The sequence below is a fragment of the Sinocyclocheilus rhinocerous genome, unplaced genomic scaffold, assembly GCF_001515625.1.
Source record: "Sinocyclocheilus rhinocerous isolate Xijiao unplaced genomic scaffold, SAMN03320098_v1.1 scaffold541, whole genome shotgun sequence".
Taxonomy (NCBI): domain Eukaryota; kingdom Metazoa; phylum Chordata; class Actinopteri; order Cypriniformes; family Cyprinidae; genus Sinocyclocheilus; species Sinocyclocheilus rhinocerous.
The window spans coordinates 1925529-1943243 of record NW_015658519.1 but is presented as its reverse complement, the minus strand read 5'-3'; the positions used below and the strand labels follow the sequence as shown (position 1 = coordinate 1943243).

The window sequence follows — 17715 nt, the reverse complement described above, 5'->3', positions numbered from 1 at the left end:
GGCCAGATTCTCAGATGGGAAGTTTGAATCCTGCAGAACCACAGACAGCAGTTTCAGAAAATAGGCAGGTCTGTGTTTTTTTATGTGTGTAATGCAAAATAAAATTTTTGAATTTGAATTTTTGAGTTGATTTAGTCAGATGTTATTTGATAAGGTCTGCTGGTCTGTGCAGGACCTGTTGTGTTTGACATTGTAATGTAAGATGTTCTGAAAAACAATGATTATGTAAAAAAATTATTGTCCTTTAAATAACTCTGTATCAAACTCTGCAATCCATTGTCATTAACTGTTTAGAATTCTGAACATGTATTTCACTCCACAAGGATGCAAACACAGTGACACCATTTTTCCATACAAAACATACTAATTTCCTGCAGAAGACACTAAAATGTTCATATTTGGGGATTTCCCTAACAGTTTGGGAAACTGTTCTGAACTGCTGTGATGTTAATCAGCTGTATATTGTCTGTTAGCCTGGCCTGCGCTGCTGCTCTGGGATGTAATATTACACTGGACTGTGCTGCTGTTCTCTGCTGTTTTATCACTGGGAAATAGAGTCAGGCTCAGATTAATCTGATTACATTTCCCTTTATTTTATCACAACTGCCTAGCCAGCTAGCTGTGTTCTGTGGCAATTGACCAAGGTGTCGGTTAGCGACTAAATGATAGCTAAAACAGATTAATCCAAAGTAACTGTCAAAACAGCTTTGTTTGAAATGTTTCATAATAAATGATGCATACTGCCTGAAAATAAAAATCACACAATGCCTAAGGTAATTAATTAGGAGATTCCTGTTCTCCTAAAAAAAAAAACGGATATTCTTTGAGTCCAGGGTTATCTTTTTACCCAAGTGCAAAATATTCTGCAGCCCACATACTATATTAATATAATATGACAATATAACAATTTATAAAAAAAACAAGTATGCTATTTTATTTTGACTAATATATCTTATTTGCAGTAGAAGAAAAAACACTAATCAAAAGCATCTTGCAGTACTTCCCTGGTCCTTAAGGGGGCTGCAGCCCACAGGTTGACAACCAATGTAATTGCATATTTTGCCGTATTTTTTTTTTTTTCAGTCCTAGACCAGGTGTCCTGACATTTTATCCTACCCCTCAGATTGTCATACCAGGGTTTACTGCACATGCGCACATCAATATTGCGTTCTTTGTCTCACGCGGAACAACAATAATTACTGTATTTGCATTACTGTAAGGGGTAGGTTTAGGGTAGGGTAGATGTTAATAAACCATAATTTGACATGTAGCATTTTCGTTGTCGAATTGTACTACCTACTGTGTTAATGGGAGGTAGCTAAATCTGACAGGGCTGCACAAATCGACAGAACACTGGCTAATGCAGGTTAGCTAATTAAAAGCAGACATTATGATTTTGTTTAATATGGCTTAGACCTCTTTATTCCACTGTGGTCTTCCATTTGTTAAACACCTGAAAAAGCATTATTGACCATTACAAAGGTGAACGTCACAGCAAAATGGCACTGTTTGGTAATATTTCTGGGCAATGAAACCAAGATAGAAACCAAGCTATTACAAGGCTTACATGATGAAACAAAGCAAAACATTCATAACAGAGATATCAAATGTAAATAACAACAACAACAAAAAGCGAACTGTGGACTGCTGCAAAATATGTCTAGTTTCATTTCTGGTAAACTTCACATCATGTAATCCTCTACGCGCCAACAAATTGCATTCATGATGAAATTTACATGTTACACGTAATACAATCTGACATAGACAAGAAGAGTAATCAAAAATATATAAGTGAATAAAAATATAAATAAATGGATAAAAAAAAAGTTCAGATTTCTCCCAACCATGCACATTAAATACAGAGGTGCAGCAGTGCAAATCTCCGCTGTGTTGTCTAGCAGAGACGTCACCGGCCCGGGTCAAAACAGATTTGAGGTCTTCTCAAATCCATCCACACAATCCCATGCGTGCAGCTCTCAGAAAAAGGCTGGATTGGTGTGTTCAATGACGCAGCGTTTACAATGACGCTTAACAAAGCGCAGCGCCTCCAGTGGCACGTCACAGTCCTGTACATTCAGCAGCTGAAGGTCGAAGCAGTTGGCTGCCACCACCTGCAGCCCGCGGCCCGTGATGCTCTCGCACGACTTCAGACTCAGTCTCTTCAGGTTGAACGAGTTTAGTGCAAGTTGCTCCAGGCCGGCGTCCGACACCAGTGGGCACTTCCCGATGTCCAGGGACTTGAGCTTGAGGCAGTTCTTGGCAAGGTGCTCGATGCCGTGGTCTGTCAGCCCCTCGCAGCCACGAGCGTTCAGGTACCGCAGTCTTTTGCAGTATTTGGCTATGTAGCGCACGCCCACGTCTGTGATGCGGCTGCAGTGCGCTATGCTGAGGTAGCGCAGGCGGCCCTCTAGTTTGGCGATCTCCCGCAGGCCAAAGTCACTGATGAAGCGGCAGTCGCTGACGCTGAGCTCCCGCACGGACGGGCAGTAGATGACTAAGAAGCGCAGGCCCTCATCGGTCAGGCGCATACAGCGCCGCAGGTAGAGGTGGGTGAGCTGAGTGCAGTGGGCGGCAATGGTGTGCAGGCCTTCGTCTTCCAGAGCAAAACAGTCAGTCATGTCAAGATAGCGGATGGAGATCTGCTGCCCATGAAGAGGGGAGAGTTTGAAGGACACGTCCCGTGTCAGGCTGATGCAGGTCACCTTAGAGCACCCTACAGAGTACAAAGACAGAATTATAGAAAAATACATTTAAACTGCACACACAATATGTACAATTCAGAACCTGATTTGAAAATTTTCCAAAACTTTGTTTTGTTGTTTAAAGATAAAGTGTGTAGTTTCTGTGCTTCTAGCATCAACAAATTAAATAGCACAAATAATGATAAATATCAATTGTATTTTTATACAGTTAATATATAGTTACTATATATTATATTATTTATGTAATTATATTTATAAATATAAATAAAAGATTATATAATATTATGATAATATATTTTTATATTATAAAATTGTAATTTACTTCAGTTAGGTCTGTCTACAATGTTTAATGGATTACTCTTAAGTAATTATATTATAATAAATGTTAATATAGATTTAAAACATTTATTGTTTTGAAGGAGTGGAATCCTGGAGACATCGTGACCTTCATAATATATATATTTGTTTCTTCTTGAATAATTATTAATCAAAGTTACATTTATGCATGTTAGAAAATAAGTTGAATATGGCTTTAGTCTGCCTTTTTACTTTCTAAGAAGCTGCTCTCATTGTGTGTGTGTAGTGAACCATATTGGATCAGATTCAGGGCAGAGCCCAGCAACCTTGAAGTACACATAAGTGTTCTCTGCGTATGTGTGTGTGAGTTTGTCTTTGCAGCTAGATGCGGAGACAGCCCTAGGAGGAAACCGTCATTTGCCATCACCCTGATGTCCAGGGTATCAGATACACGTCTCTGGAGAGACCTATTGCGTCTGACCTCAGATCTCTGTCTTTATCTATAGGTTCATCAGAATCTTGCTTACCTATGCATTGATGCAGTTAGCAACCTCTGTTAGAGTATAATTATTGGTGTTGTTAAGATGTACGCAGAGCGGCCTACGAACTCCATTGCGAGTATTGAAGCTGACTTCTGCCTGAAACGGCAAGTTATTTTCTTCAGTAAATTTTTCTTCAATTGATTGCATCTCTGACTCCTGGTCTTCATTCAACACACCTGCTCCTTGGGTTTTAACTGTAAATTCCCCTACAATTTAAATGAATATACTGTAAATATAATATACAACAAATATAAGCTTTAGAATTAACATATTAATATACATGCTTTTAAAAAAAAATACTTTAGTTTATATCTCCTTGCATACTTTCACATCCAGGCACTCACATAGATTTCAATATAATCAAAAACATTTTTTATATCAATTATATTAAAATATTAAAAAATATATTTAAAATATCTAAAAAGATGTAGCCCCTCTAATAATGTTTTTTTTTTTTTTTTAATATCTAAATCTACTTGGATACGGAAGTATGCTCTCATAAGGACATAATATGAGATATTTTTTAGCCTTTTTGGAGCACCCTTAGTTTTTTCTTATTTCTTCTTCTTTGTGAACCAGATGCACTCTTGGATAATACCTTTTTCTTCAAAAGTCTTTTTTTTTTTTACTTACTGTATAATTGTCTCTGCATATTAAGTTGACACAGGAGAAAGTATTTTAACAAGAATGACACATTTCAGCTTTAAACTAAGTCTTTGAAGATAAATTATAGGGACTGTTTTGACCATTATGAAAAAGAAAAGTCCCAAAACATTTCTTCAGAACCATGTGTATGATCATTTTTATTCCCAAAAGACTAAAGACTTTTTCATGCTGTCAGATGCACATGAAAAGAAATACCAAATGTTTGCTTTTAGATCTGTTTTTACAGAAATCACAGAATAAAGTCTTGATGTGAAACACGCCATCTGAGAAATGTATCTGCTCTTCACCTCTGTCATCTGATTTAACTTATGAAACACCAACATCAGACAAACAAAAGCCTTTACAGTAGAACTAAAGCTGAAGGTTATTGCAGAATATCTGAAGAACATGAAAACGGCAGCGAAGGGTTTGATCTAAACCTTGGAGAGACATCTGAAATGAGTTATATCAGGAGGGGTGGGGGATGGGATCTCCCCGCGTCTCCTTTAGGAGAATGCAGCGCTCCAGTCCAACGGCAGAGGGACCCCAGCCGGACCCCTGCACTCACACAGGAAAAACAACATGCTCCAACAGGAAGTGCAGCGCAGGAAGTTGGAAATAAAACACCAGGGAAGGGACTTGAGGACATGAGGAGAAGGAGTATTATTTTCTGACATACTCATTCACTAAGTCCTAAATTGTAAACTTCTAGGCCTATATGGTCATCTGTGAATTTGTGAAATATAATGCTTCTAAGAAAATTGAAAAGAAAAACGGATAAAAGGTTGCCAGGAAAAGTCATTAAAAACATGAACAGAGAAAGCTATATAAATATACTATACTATAATATATACTGGACAAGTGGACAAATATTAATATAAAAGCTATTTAGAGTTATATGCACATTAAATAGTCTACCTTTAAAGCAATTAATTTGATACAAAAGACAGTTGGTCATTGATTCTCTAAATTAGGGTAGCAGATTTTCCCTAAGCACCTTAAAGTCAGAGGTCCTGGTTCTGCTTGGGCTTATGTTTCTTTTGGGAAGTATAGAGAGCGCAGACAGAATGCCAGAGCTATTAATACCTTTTCCAGTTTTTCCAAGAGGAAGTCCTGGATATTTCAGAATAATCTCTGTGAGAGAGAAAAAAAAAAGACTTGACTGTCTTCTGTGCTGGACAACAAAGCAGGTGAAGCACAGGCTGTTTGGCTCTGAGTCAGGAAGTCATTTATACAGCTGACTAAAAATCCTTCTGTGTTTTCGGAGAGTTTGTAGACCAACACAGCTACATTACTGACATGTTTTGTTGAGAATGTCAAATTGAATATAACTGTGTTAGTACAGACTCAAATACTTCATTATTTCTGCTTTTTATGCCAAATGTTAAACCGGTGGTTCACAGGTCTGTTCTGGTAGTGAACCGCTGGGGAAAATACAAATTGAGATGAATGAAAATTATAAAATTCATCTATAGTTTCTCATCCTTGAAAACATGAACAAAACTACACTGAAAAAAAAAGAGTTTTCAAAGTTGTAAATGAAAGATTACTGGAGTACAATTAAAAATATATAATTTCTACTTAAAAAAATCCATGTCTAATTCAATGTGGTGCTGCTCTTTGTTATTAATTGTGAAATATACTAGCAATTTCTGAGTGAATTGTTTTTAGTGGTCACAAGGTAAAAGAAACAACCCAGTCTAGATTAAATCCGGGTTCACTTGCAATGAAGATAAACAGAGTCTGTGCCAACCACAATTTGATATGTGCAGTGAATTATTGGCTGCCAAGACCATAAGACCACTGAAATTCAAGAGACTTTCAGAAACCAAAATTTGTCAATTTGTAAATGGTTCAATAAATGGTTAGTTAAAAATGTATTATCAGTGTTGGGAAGGTTACTTTGAAAATGTAGGTTACAGATTACAAGTTGCCCTATTTAAAATGTAATAAGTAGTGTAACTGATTTGATTACTTTTCAAAATTCTAATTTCTACATTTTTTTCTACAATTTTCTAAACTGTTAACCATTCTCAAACATTTAAAGCAGGGAGGGTTAACCTTACAGTAGTACTCAACACTGATTACTGTCAGACTTTCATAATCCTTCATCACTTGAATTAAGATTATAATTTAATTTTAAAGCACAGCCACCACAAAATCAGACTTTAGCACCTCTTTTTACTTTGAGGTCGTTCTGAGGTAAAATACAGATTTAAAATCATAACAAACTATAGTTTATAAGCTATGATACTGTTTTTGAAATCAAATCTTTGCACAGCTACGACAGGAATCACTGGCATCTAACAATGCCTTGGGGGAAAAAAACAGTTAATTTAAAAAATAATGCATATACACAGGCCCAAATAGGAAATAAAACAGTTATCAAATAAGCATGTGTCCTATTCTGTGTCCTAAACTCCTGAAACATTGGTGTCTATTATTTTAGAGCAGTCAATGCAATTTTGGTAAGAAATCAATCAAATCTGTATGTGTCTGAAAATACTCAGATGTAACCCCCTTTATAATCATTAACATTTTCATAAGTAACTGCAATTTAATTACACATTTTTCTCAGTAACTGTAACAGATTACAGGAACATTTATTTTGTAATTAAATTACGTAATTCCTTTACATGTAACAAGTTACTCCCCAAGACCGTATATTATCAACACAGATTATTTCCAATAATTAAGTTCATCACTATTATCATGACTTTTACACTGTGTCCTAACCAAGCCAAATGTAACGACCACAATGTCTTTCATGTGAATCTAACTATTTTGATGGTTGTTTCCTTTCTGTTTTGTAGCTGGATAACCCCTCCCATTGAGAAATCTCATCGGTCCAAAATCCTACTACAACTGTAAATTAATCATTAAATACCTTTTGATTGGCTGAAACTGAGGTATTGTGTTCAATGTGGGCAGCGACTGTTTAGAACAGATAAATACTAATAACACAACCAAACATTATCACCCAAGATGAATTACCTGAAACATCCAGGTGTTCCAGGTTGGGGCAGCGTGACACCACCTCAAACACGGCCTCATTGGACACGTTGTAACAGCCAGCCACCTCTAAGCGACGCAGTTCTGGGCTGCACTGTGCCACCGTGTACAGTCCTCGATCGGTCAACCTCCGACAGCCGCTGACCACCACCGTCTCCAGGGTGAGACACACATTGGGGGTGTCCTGGCACAGTCTGCGAGTGAGAACCCGAAGCGCACGGTCCACATGTAGCACGTCTCCCGTCAGACGAATAGTCCTCCATAAGTGCGGGTCCCAGGCCAAGTTGTACCAGCGGCGGCAAACACGGGCGCACCGACACAGCTGGTTGGTGGGCAAATGGGTGAAGATCTGCAGGAAAGCATGGTCAGGAAGGAAGTCGATGGGCGCCGCCTGCTGGTCCCTCGGCTGTCGCAGACTCCTTTGCGGATGGGTGAGGGAAGTGGGCGGCGTGTGGACCATGGCAATGGTTTCCGTGCCGAACGTGGAGGAAGACGTGGAGGAGCCATTAAGCACGCCTGGAGATGAACGAGGTGGCAAAATCAGAGCCGGACTTGGCGTACTCACTGTTCGCATGCTAAGGTCCGAGTCTGGGAAGAGGGGAAATAGAAAAACAGACAGGAAAGGAATAGAGAGAAAGACAATAACACACTATGATATTGCACTCAAACCATTCTGAGAACAGCATTATGTAACACAGACAAGTTGTTGAAATAATGTAAACAAATCGCAGTCTTTCCTTTCCAAATAATTTCCTCAGTTAATGCATTGTCTTTCTGCACAAGCGATGCCCTTGGCTCCATTCCACAATGATGACTGAGGTAGAAAGTGTTTCATAGCTTTAAGAAAAATTATTCTGGCAGGCTTGTTGAGATCTAGCGTGTACACACGGCCTGCAAAAACCATATTCACATACTAATCTCCCGTGAATTTCCTCCTGGTCCGATCCATGCCTAATATCACTGAACCCCCACATATAATGTATCAGGCCTCATTTAGTCCTTCCTGAACCATCAGGGCAGTAATGACTGGATGAGGATCAAGGGTTACCCAGTTTTTATTATTCCATTTGATTAAACTGCAAGCTGCTTAACCGCAATATGTATTGTTCAGCAGAACTCAAGCCATAAGTCTGTTATTTCCACTCATTTATGGGCATTATGACCCCATTGTTCCCTTTGACAGATGTTTTAGTCTCCTACAGTTTCACAGTGTGCTGTGTTGAGTAATGGGAAACAGCAGCGCGTGATCATATCCCATATATGAGGGATATGCTTCCATAGATGAGAATATGAGAGCCAACAAGCTGGCACACTGATGGATCAGTCTTCAAGCACTGCCTCTGTGAAGATCACATCTCCATAACATCACGAGGTGTTCAAGCCCATTGATCAACAAAGAAAAAGGGAAATTTCAATTCTGATTAAATATTAGGAAAAAAGTGTGAATCCATAGCCAATTTATATTCTATTCTATTCTAGAAAACATCATTTCAATAATAAGTCAATTGAAATCAATTCTTGCCAAAGCTGTGTTACACAGACTTTTCAGTCTTTTTTCAGTCACAGCCTGAATTTCTAAAATACTTGGCCTTTACTATACTATATTACACATATTTCATTCATTTTCAAAATACGACTGGAAAAATGCATAATGTTTATCTTTAGGTAGCTATATGTAATATGAACAACCCATCTAACAAAAATATGTTCCAAGAATGTTTCACTAACGTTCACATTAAGTTATGAATAAGCATATTTCTGAATGTTTCTGAATATTTCAATTTCTTTCAAAAAGTGTGTTTTTTGTTTTGTTTTTATGTGAATGTTAAGAGAATATTCCATTTTATAATTTTGTAAAGTTTATGGGAATGTCACTTTTTAATGTTCTCTAAATATTCTGAAACAAGTAGTAACGTTTAAAAATGTTAGGTGAATGTAACCCTAACTAAAACATTTCAGAAAAAAAAAAAAACATTCCATCCCAAAACATTCCATGAACCATGTATAAATAATGTTTTTGTTCTAATGTTTTAAGAACATTATTAAAGATCGTTTTAAATGAATGTTCTATTTAAATTACTGGAATAATGTTTGTACATAATTTTGAGAGAACCTTGCCAGAATGTTCTCATAATGTTCCCTGTTAGCTGGGAACCAGCTAATCTCACGGTCAGTTCTAAGATGTGTGTGATTGATTCATTACAAAACTCATTACAATCATTCGTTCAGGGTCAGGACTATAATTGTGCTGCATGTTTCTCATTTCTTAAAAAGAACCGCTCTTTAAAGTAATATGTTCTGGAATCGCACTATACTGACAGTGTTGAATGTTTGTAATTCGTTCAAAAGAACCGGTTCATAAATGTCATTCATTCGGGAATCAGACTACACCGGTCACGCTCTTTATTTTACACTCTACATTAAGTAGCGGTGTTTTAGTATTTCAGTACATATCAGTATTATCTCTCATTATTTCATTTTGGTATTAAAAAAAAAAAAAGAGATTTTCTTTAGGACCGGTTATGCTCTATCTTTAATAAAAAAGTAAATACAAAATCCTCTAAGAAAAAAAGCAGTAAGGACAAAACCCCCATACAACTCAAAGTGCCAGAAGGGAATATAGAGAGTGAGACATTTAGCTTGGATTGAAGGGCTACAGCCACCACATTCACAAACTTAGTACTCTGAGCAGCCAAAGTTCCTTAATGTTATGGGGAGCCACTACAGTTGGCAGAAGAAGCAGAAGTCAATTACGTTTTAATGTCACCACTAGAGACGAAGAATTGGAAATGGCCTTGCAGGCTGGCACTGAGCCCTGACTCACACGCTAGATTACTGCCCTCACTACCAGCTGAATTACACTGCCATGAGGAGACGCTATTCCCTTGCATAGCTAATACAAAACATCAGCCTCTAATTGAACAAAATGTAAGAGGAGTTGTACTGGTCATTTTCAAAGCAGTAATTGCAACCCTGCTGGAAAATCCAGCTTAAACCAGTAGCTGATTTGACATGGTTTAATTTATGGTCATTAGCTGGTCCAAGCTGGTTGATCAGCTAAAGTATTAGCTTACCGAACTGTTTTTTTCTCCTGGACTATACTGCTGTCTTATCAGTTGAAGACTACAAGTGAACTTGTAGTTGCTTGACATAAATGTGTGAAATTAATAATAGAGTGCATGTCTGAAAATTGTTCGTGGGTTTTAACCGCCAAGGCACGTCTTGCTCAATTCATCTTGCTAAATGGTAGAAGTGTAAAGTTGCTTATTGTCAGAACTCAACAGGAGGCTTAAAGAAAATTTCCTGAGTTAACAGTTTATACACTCAAATACATAATTTTTTTTTCTTCGACAGATTTAATAAACAGTAAAGCAGCAACTGCAATCAGGATGCCAGTGTCTGTTTCACACATTCATAATAATGCATTACTCAAGCACACAATGGGATTTCAGCAGCTTAAAGCTCTGTGGACTGAGGGCTGGAGAGCAGTCGCGCTGATACTAAAGTGTGTCAGGCTGCTAAGAACAGGATTAAAAATCTACTAATCCTCCATTAGTTTTAAATCAATGGTTCATCTGTGAAACCTCGACACCAATCCAATGACCAAAAACATATGGAGAAACCCGCTTCTGGTGCTTCATTTTCAGACAGCTTCTTACGATCCTTCTTGAATATATATATATTGTTTGGTCTTAAAGAATCCACGAGTTTCTAGAACTCTCCCTTTTAGCCTCCAAGTTTTATTTGCTCCAGTTATTTTCTTCTAAATCCCCCAAAACTTCTGGTTTAAAGTGCCAAATTTAACCCAAAACCACATATAATGCCACAGGAGCCATAATTACCTCAAGCCACGAAGTGTATCTCATTATTGCATTTATTTTAAGACTGTTCCATGCCTGTTCTGGTTGCAATCTAATGAAAATGAGGTGAAAACATGAAACTTGAAGCTAAACTAAAACGTCATTAATGTCAATATACAACTTAAATGGTTTTTCCTACAAATCATTGGAAGTTGAACCTTGAAAAATGTGAAATGCCTCTGTGCCGTTTGTTTGAATTGTTCAGGGGTTGCCTCTTTCCTCTTTTTAGCAGAGAGGTGAAGTCCATGATTAGTGCATAATAGACTGTGGATTGGTATTCAAGGCAGGTGTAATGAGGGTCTCAGACATAAAACTACTCCAGAGACAAGATGCCAACTAGCCTTTTAATCCACTGACAAATGCCTGGTCTGACAAAAGTAAAAAAAAAAAAAATACAGGCAAAAACAAAGCCTCCAATGTTTCAAAGTAAAAAAAACCCTGTTTAAATAGGCCTGTTTTAAATCAGGTTTGCAACCCAAGTAATGCAGTTTACCTTCCCAGCATTTCTTTCAAATCTTGAATCAAAAATACCAGGGAGCTGGAAGAACACTGTGTGTACACCAGATGTGACAGTTGTCACCTCGCATTGTGCCGCAACAGCTAAATTCTGTTTACACTGGACGCGACAAGCGACCATTGGAAATCATTTGAACTTTGTGTCAGTACATCATAAATAGAATGAGGTATCCGTTTACTGTTGTGGATTTGTCGTGTCATGCCGCAACACATCCAGTGTAAACAGCATCACTGATTTTAATGGGATCTATTGTATTTTGTCACGTTGCGCCGCACTCGCGTCCGGTGTAGACACGGTATAAGTGTTGAGCCTTTACTTATTCAATTCAATTCAATTCAATTCGTGTACATTTGTATAGCGCCTTTTACAATACAAATCGTTGCAAAGCAGTTGTACAATATATGTTTCTACAATATATTTAGTAGTAGCTTATCAGTGGTGACTATGTCAGTAAATGTACATATGGCAGAAATGTACGGAAAAATCAATTAAAGACGTAATCAAACAGACTATGAACACAATTAACAGCAATTATTATTTATGAAATGGTACATAAAATTGCTTAGTCTGATGATTTTGATATTTAATTTCAATTATTAAATATATATACCAGTCACAAGATGTTTAAAGAGATAGTTCACTCAAAAATGAAACATTTGTCATTTATTCACCCTTGTGTCGTTCTAAACTCTTCTCATCCATACAATGAAAGTGAGTGGGGTCTACACTGGACCACATTGACACTGTCACTGAATGTCCAAACCCCCCCATCTCTATCTCTATTACGGGCCCTAATAAAGAATCTGAATCATCAGGAATTCAAGTTTGAGCTGCAACATTCAAATAGCACAAGCAATTTCCAAACATTAACCAAACACAGCATTTTTGTGACCCATTCAACAAAACTCTTCCAAAGCTCTACCACAAAGCATGCAATTGATTTCCCCAAAAGATTGAGAGCAAATGTCCGATATCAGGTTGAGCTGTCTAGTCTTCTCATCGCCTGGCATTAAGATAGGTGTAGGTAAAGACCTTTAAACACACAGACCAAAAAATGACAGACGAGAATGTGAGGAATGCCATTTTACCCTGTAGCTCACTTAAGCAAAGCCTGCTGGGAACTCTCAGACTCGTCACTCCTCCAGCCGTTCAGCATCCCGTCACTCACTGACCTCTGAACAATGTCAAGCGGGAATGTTTTCCTGCACACCTCTATAATCCGAGACGGCGCTGCTCATGTGGCCCGTACAAGCATTGTTAATAGCACAGCTGTCAGCTCTGGGATTGATTAGTTGTTCCTGTTACAAAAGCTTCCTGCTGTTGAACTTTTATTCATACATACTTCATAGTCTGCTTCTGAATAATCAAATCTGATCTCAAGGATATGCTATGTTCTCACAGAACTAACTCTTTTTGAAAACACCAAATGGAAAAAACAGCCAGAAACAGAGGGGTTGGAGGGAATCACGCTTACAAATTTGACAACAAAAGTCGTGTTTCATCTTAGGAGTGTTCCAGGGGTAATCGCTTGCAAATATGCCTAATGCAGATTGGTGCTTATCTTAAAACAGGACCCTTTAACCATAATCTCGGTCGAAATCTTCAACCTTTTGAAGGATGAAAATGAGATGTTTGGAGTTAGGGCCAGCTTCTATGTTTTGAGCAGACTCCAAAGGGTCTGGAGTGGAGGTGAACAGGAGGTCAGACCCACTCGCTCCTGTTGTTTACTCATGCACAGATGACTGCACAGCTCCACACAGGCCACTATCAGGGAAATCACCTCAAGCCAAAACGAAAAATTCGGCTCCGGCAGTTGCGTTAAACACGCAGTGCAGATTTCAGAGCTGCAAATGCCACATCAATCAAAGTTGCAAATATGTTGTTATATAATCCATCACATCTACATTACATTGAAAAACCCAAAAGCTATTTTCTTTCTACCCCACTTCTTGCAAAAAAGGCTACCTAATAGCAGAGTATGTGAGGGGAGCAACAGCAATTTCTCCACCCAGTTCAAAGCATCCTGTGATCTGTCCACTCCAGTTTTTCAATTTTGTTCTTATTGATGAGAAAAGCCCCAATCCAAGTACATTTCATAGCAATACTGTCATCGCTACCATGTAAAGTGTGTGTGTGTGTGTTTTAATTATGAATGTCTGGATACAAGATGTAGTGAAATCATGTTTGTTCAATTTATATACAGTTGCAAGAAGGAGTGTGTCCTATTCAGTACTGAACTGAGGATGTCTTTTAATTTCCAATTTCTGCTTTCGAATTGCGGTAGCAAACAGGAAGCAGAATTAATTTAAATTTAACAAAAGTTTCAGAAAAGTTTAAAAATGTTTATAGGTCTTATATAGATCATATATTTTACAATATATGATAAAATATGTCAATATTAAAATGTTATTTAAAATAATATAATTTTAATATATAAAATTATATTTGGTGTCAGTAAGATGAAAGGGTCAGAATGATTTCTGAAGAATCACATAAGACTGAAGACTGGAGTTATGGCTGCTGAAGATTTGGCTTTCCCTCTACAGAAATAAATGACATTTTTGTAAAAAAAAACATAATAAAACAAAAAAAACATAACATAAAACAAATAAATGCAGCTTTTGTGAGCATAACAGACTTCTTTCAAAAACAGACCTCAAACTGCATGTTTGTGTATATATGAACTCTTTCCCCACCAGCGGTTTTAAAAAAAAAAGTTGCCAGCCACGGCCAGCATTTTTGCAAAAGTTTCATGGCACCTAGAATATTTCTTTGTATGATGAATATCTGAACATGCAATATGTCAAAACAAAGAACAGAGCCTCTGCTTTTGAACAACAACAAAAAATTATTCTAGCTTCATACAATCTTTTTTAACACTTGGATGTGTGTAAGTTTAATGAAAAAAGAAACATTTTGAACAAAAAGCTTGGTTTTTGTAAAAGACTACATCTGGATCAGATTCAGAACGATGATCATAACTTAGATCGATTCCATCAACACTCCCAAAGCTTGCACGGTCCTATACCACTTCCTGGATCGACATTTCATTCTGTAACGTTAAGCAGTTTTGATTTGTATAATGATCAATGTTTGATGATCGCGTTATTTTACATATGCATCTGCTTACATACGCGATCACTTGTTTCTGCTCCTTCTTTGCCATGTTTCGACCCAGACGTTGAATACTCTTTCAGAAGATGCGTAATAGCGCCTCCAATCGTACACCAGTGAAAACACAGAAAGCCGCACCTTTTTAGTTACACCCAGCGTCACTACCCCCTCCTACCCTGCGAATTTCGAGCCCCGGGATGCTCCCGCTGCTTAGAACAAAGCGATAGAGTAAAATGTTTCCCCTGCGCTATGCTGGGACGGCTCGCGGGAGAGCTCGCGGGAGATTCACGTTTATATTATTAAGCAGGGTTCAAACTCCAGTCCGAACACCACTGGCCACGAGCTTTGGGCTCTGCTCTCACGGAAAATAGAGTAAAATCTTTCCCCTGCGCTGTGCTTCCCGTTTACATCATGAAGCAGAGGTTCAAACTCCAGTCCGAACACCACTGGCACAAGCTTTGGGCTCTGCTCTCACTGAGAATATTTACTTATTTTAGCATATTTTATTTTAGATGAACTAGAAACAATGTTTAATTTATAAAGTTTTATTTTGAAATGTAAGTCAATAACAACTGGCTGGAGCAAGAGCCAATGGTGAAAGTCTTTGCGCGAGGAGACCCCGCCCCGTTTTGGAGGTTCTGCCCACTTTTGGAGTTCACGCCCCATTTTGGAGATCTCCGGTCTGCAGTTATATCTACTTGGAAAATTCCGCCAATGGTGTGGAAAGAGTTAATCATATTCAATAAAATACCTTTTGACCAGGGTGGGGAAAAACTTGCCAACTCAATCAAAATTCCAAGTAATGAACTGAAAGGGATCCAATATCGTTCACTCTCTCTATTGAGGGCTATTAACATGTTACTCTCAGAATGGAGCTCTTTTGTGATTTTATTTGGAGAGAAAACACAGATGCTCTCTAATATAAAAAAGCTTCTCAAATAATGCAGTTCCCATACTCATACTCTTGCAGTTCAGTTTCATGACCTCAGGTCTCCAATCTCACCATTGTTTTAGTTAAAAGAAACTAAATGTGATGTCTTTAGATGTGTCTCTTCCACTTTGACACCAAGCGTGACCTCTGGCAGCAGACAGTAATCCGATCTCACATCGCAACCCCAGGAACTTGTAACATTGTGGTGTCGGGGGCCAGAGACCGTCGCTGCTGGACTTTGATTCAGCAAAACTTGCTTTCTTAAGTGTCAGAACTATTAAGCTCAAACGTCACGCCAAGAAATGAAATAATCATAAATGTGTAAGTACTAGGGTACATGACAGCAGAGAGGGTTCTTTCCATCTGCAGCGGCAGCATTTGAGTCGTTCAGAGGTTGTTGACAGACCTGGCACTCCTTGCGCTTGGCTCATCTGTCAGTCTAACCACAGTTCCTGACAGACGCTGGTCCTGCATATGTCTCAGCTGTGCCCCTTCCAGCTTCCAGAGGGGCATCTTGTTTTGATTAAAATGCCTTCGGAGCTTCTCATGCGAGATTCTGGGGCTCTGCAGCGTTTGTGCATTTAAGAGCAGCTGTGCTCATGCACTACCAATGAGCACATGGACTAATCACTCACATTATCCCTCTTTGTTCTGACACTAACTTGTATATTAATAAGCAATTTATATGTGTTCTGCATTATCCAGCTTGTTAAAAAAAATGTGCACAGTTCAAAAGTTGTTTTAAAGTTCACCATCAGGTATCAAAGCAGTATCAGGTATCAAAGTGTTAGGTACAGAAAAACATTTTCATTTCTGGCATCAGCATACAATTTGCATTTTGTTTGTTTATTTTATTCCGTGCGTTTATTCATAACAGTATACTGAGGAGTCAAACCACCGCATCTCTTTTATGTTTTCACTCTCTAATTATCATATTAAAAAGAAGTGAAGTAACCGTGTCACCATAAATATTGTTCTAGAAATATTCCTCCTAATGGGTCCAGGATTCATCTTATTTAATCAAAAACATCATAAAGGAAATATTCAAACATCTGGTGTTCAAACCAGGGCTTTGCCACAGTAAAGGAGGCGAAGGAAAGGCATTTCATGTTCCTAACCAGTCTGCCCTGTTCTCATTCGCTCCCCTCCCCAGTTTGGAGAGCCTGGCTGGTGATGCATAAAGCAGAGGATCTGGAGAAGCAGTCTGAAGCCTGATCACCCTCGTCCTGGCCTGGGCCCCCTTACACAAATTAACCACATGTACATTCTGCCTGCACACAAATTTCTACATTAGCAGATGACGTCCAGAGAAAATTAAATACAAGAGACTGTGTGCAAACAAAGAAAATGAAAAATTTTTTTGTGAGTTGTTCCACAAGATCACGGAGATGAAGTTTCTACACAAATACATCTTTAAATGGGTCTTTTGGCAGAGGATTAACAGATTAGGTAAAATCTAAGAAACTAGTCATACTGAATTGTGATTGGCTGGCCCACTAAGCAACCAAATCTCACAGAGGCTGTCAGATGCCAGACTGGACGCAAATGATCCCTCTGCCTTATACATGAAAAGCAGCCAAAGCATTTGGCCTCAAAGCTCATTATTCACAGATTCTTATTAGTGCTACGCTGATCTAATCTCCAAAACCTAAAATAGCTAATCTGCTGACTGGGCCGCACATTTCGTGGCTAAATGGAAACATACTGTTAATCCAGAAAAAGACTGGAGTACTTCTACAGTTCCTGTCAGTCTGGATGAAATATTACAAGTTATCTGTCTTTCACCGACCCATTCCATACATGTAGAAAAGGATGTTTTTTTCCTTAAAGGGGTCATCGGATGTCCATTTTCCACAAGTTGATATGATTCTTTAGGGTCTTAATGAAAAGTCTGTAACATAGTTTGGTTAAAATTTCTCAATGGTAGTATAAAACAACACTGTTTTTACCTTGTCAAAAACAGCTCTTTTCAGAGCAAGTCGTTTTGTTGCATGCTGCTTTACATGCAAATGAGCTCTGCTCGCACCACCCCTCTCTTCCGACCCGCTCTCTGAGTGACGGTAAACTTTAGCCGCATTCATCGTGAAACTTGCTA

The 17715-nt window shown here is 38.3% G+C and overlaps 1 protein-coding gene across 1 annotated transcript in view; it reads right to left on the bottom strand.

Moving 5' to 3' along the window:
* Positions 1-1653: 1653 nt before the first annotated feature.
* Positions 1654-17715, bottom strand: part of LOC107722558 (F-box/LRR-repeat protein 7-like) — a 36317-nt gene continuing 20255 nt past the window's right edge. Inside the window, exons 3-4 of the mRNA XM_016530952.1 lie at positions 7181-7786; positions 1654-2713 (exon numbers count right to left, since the gene is read on the bottom strand). Coding sequence (XP_016386438.1) covers positions 1977-2713; positions 7181-7786 — 1343 coding nt within the window. The 3' untranslated portion in view covers positions 1654-1976. The remainder of the gene's footprint in view (positions 2714-7180; positions 7787-17715) is intronic.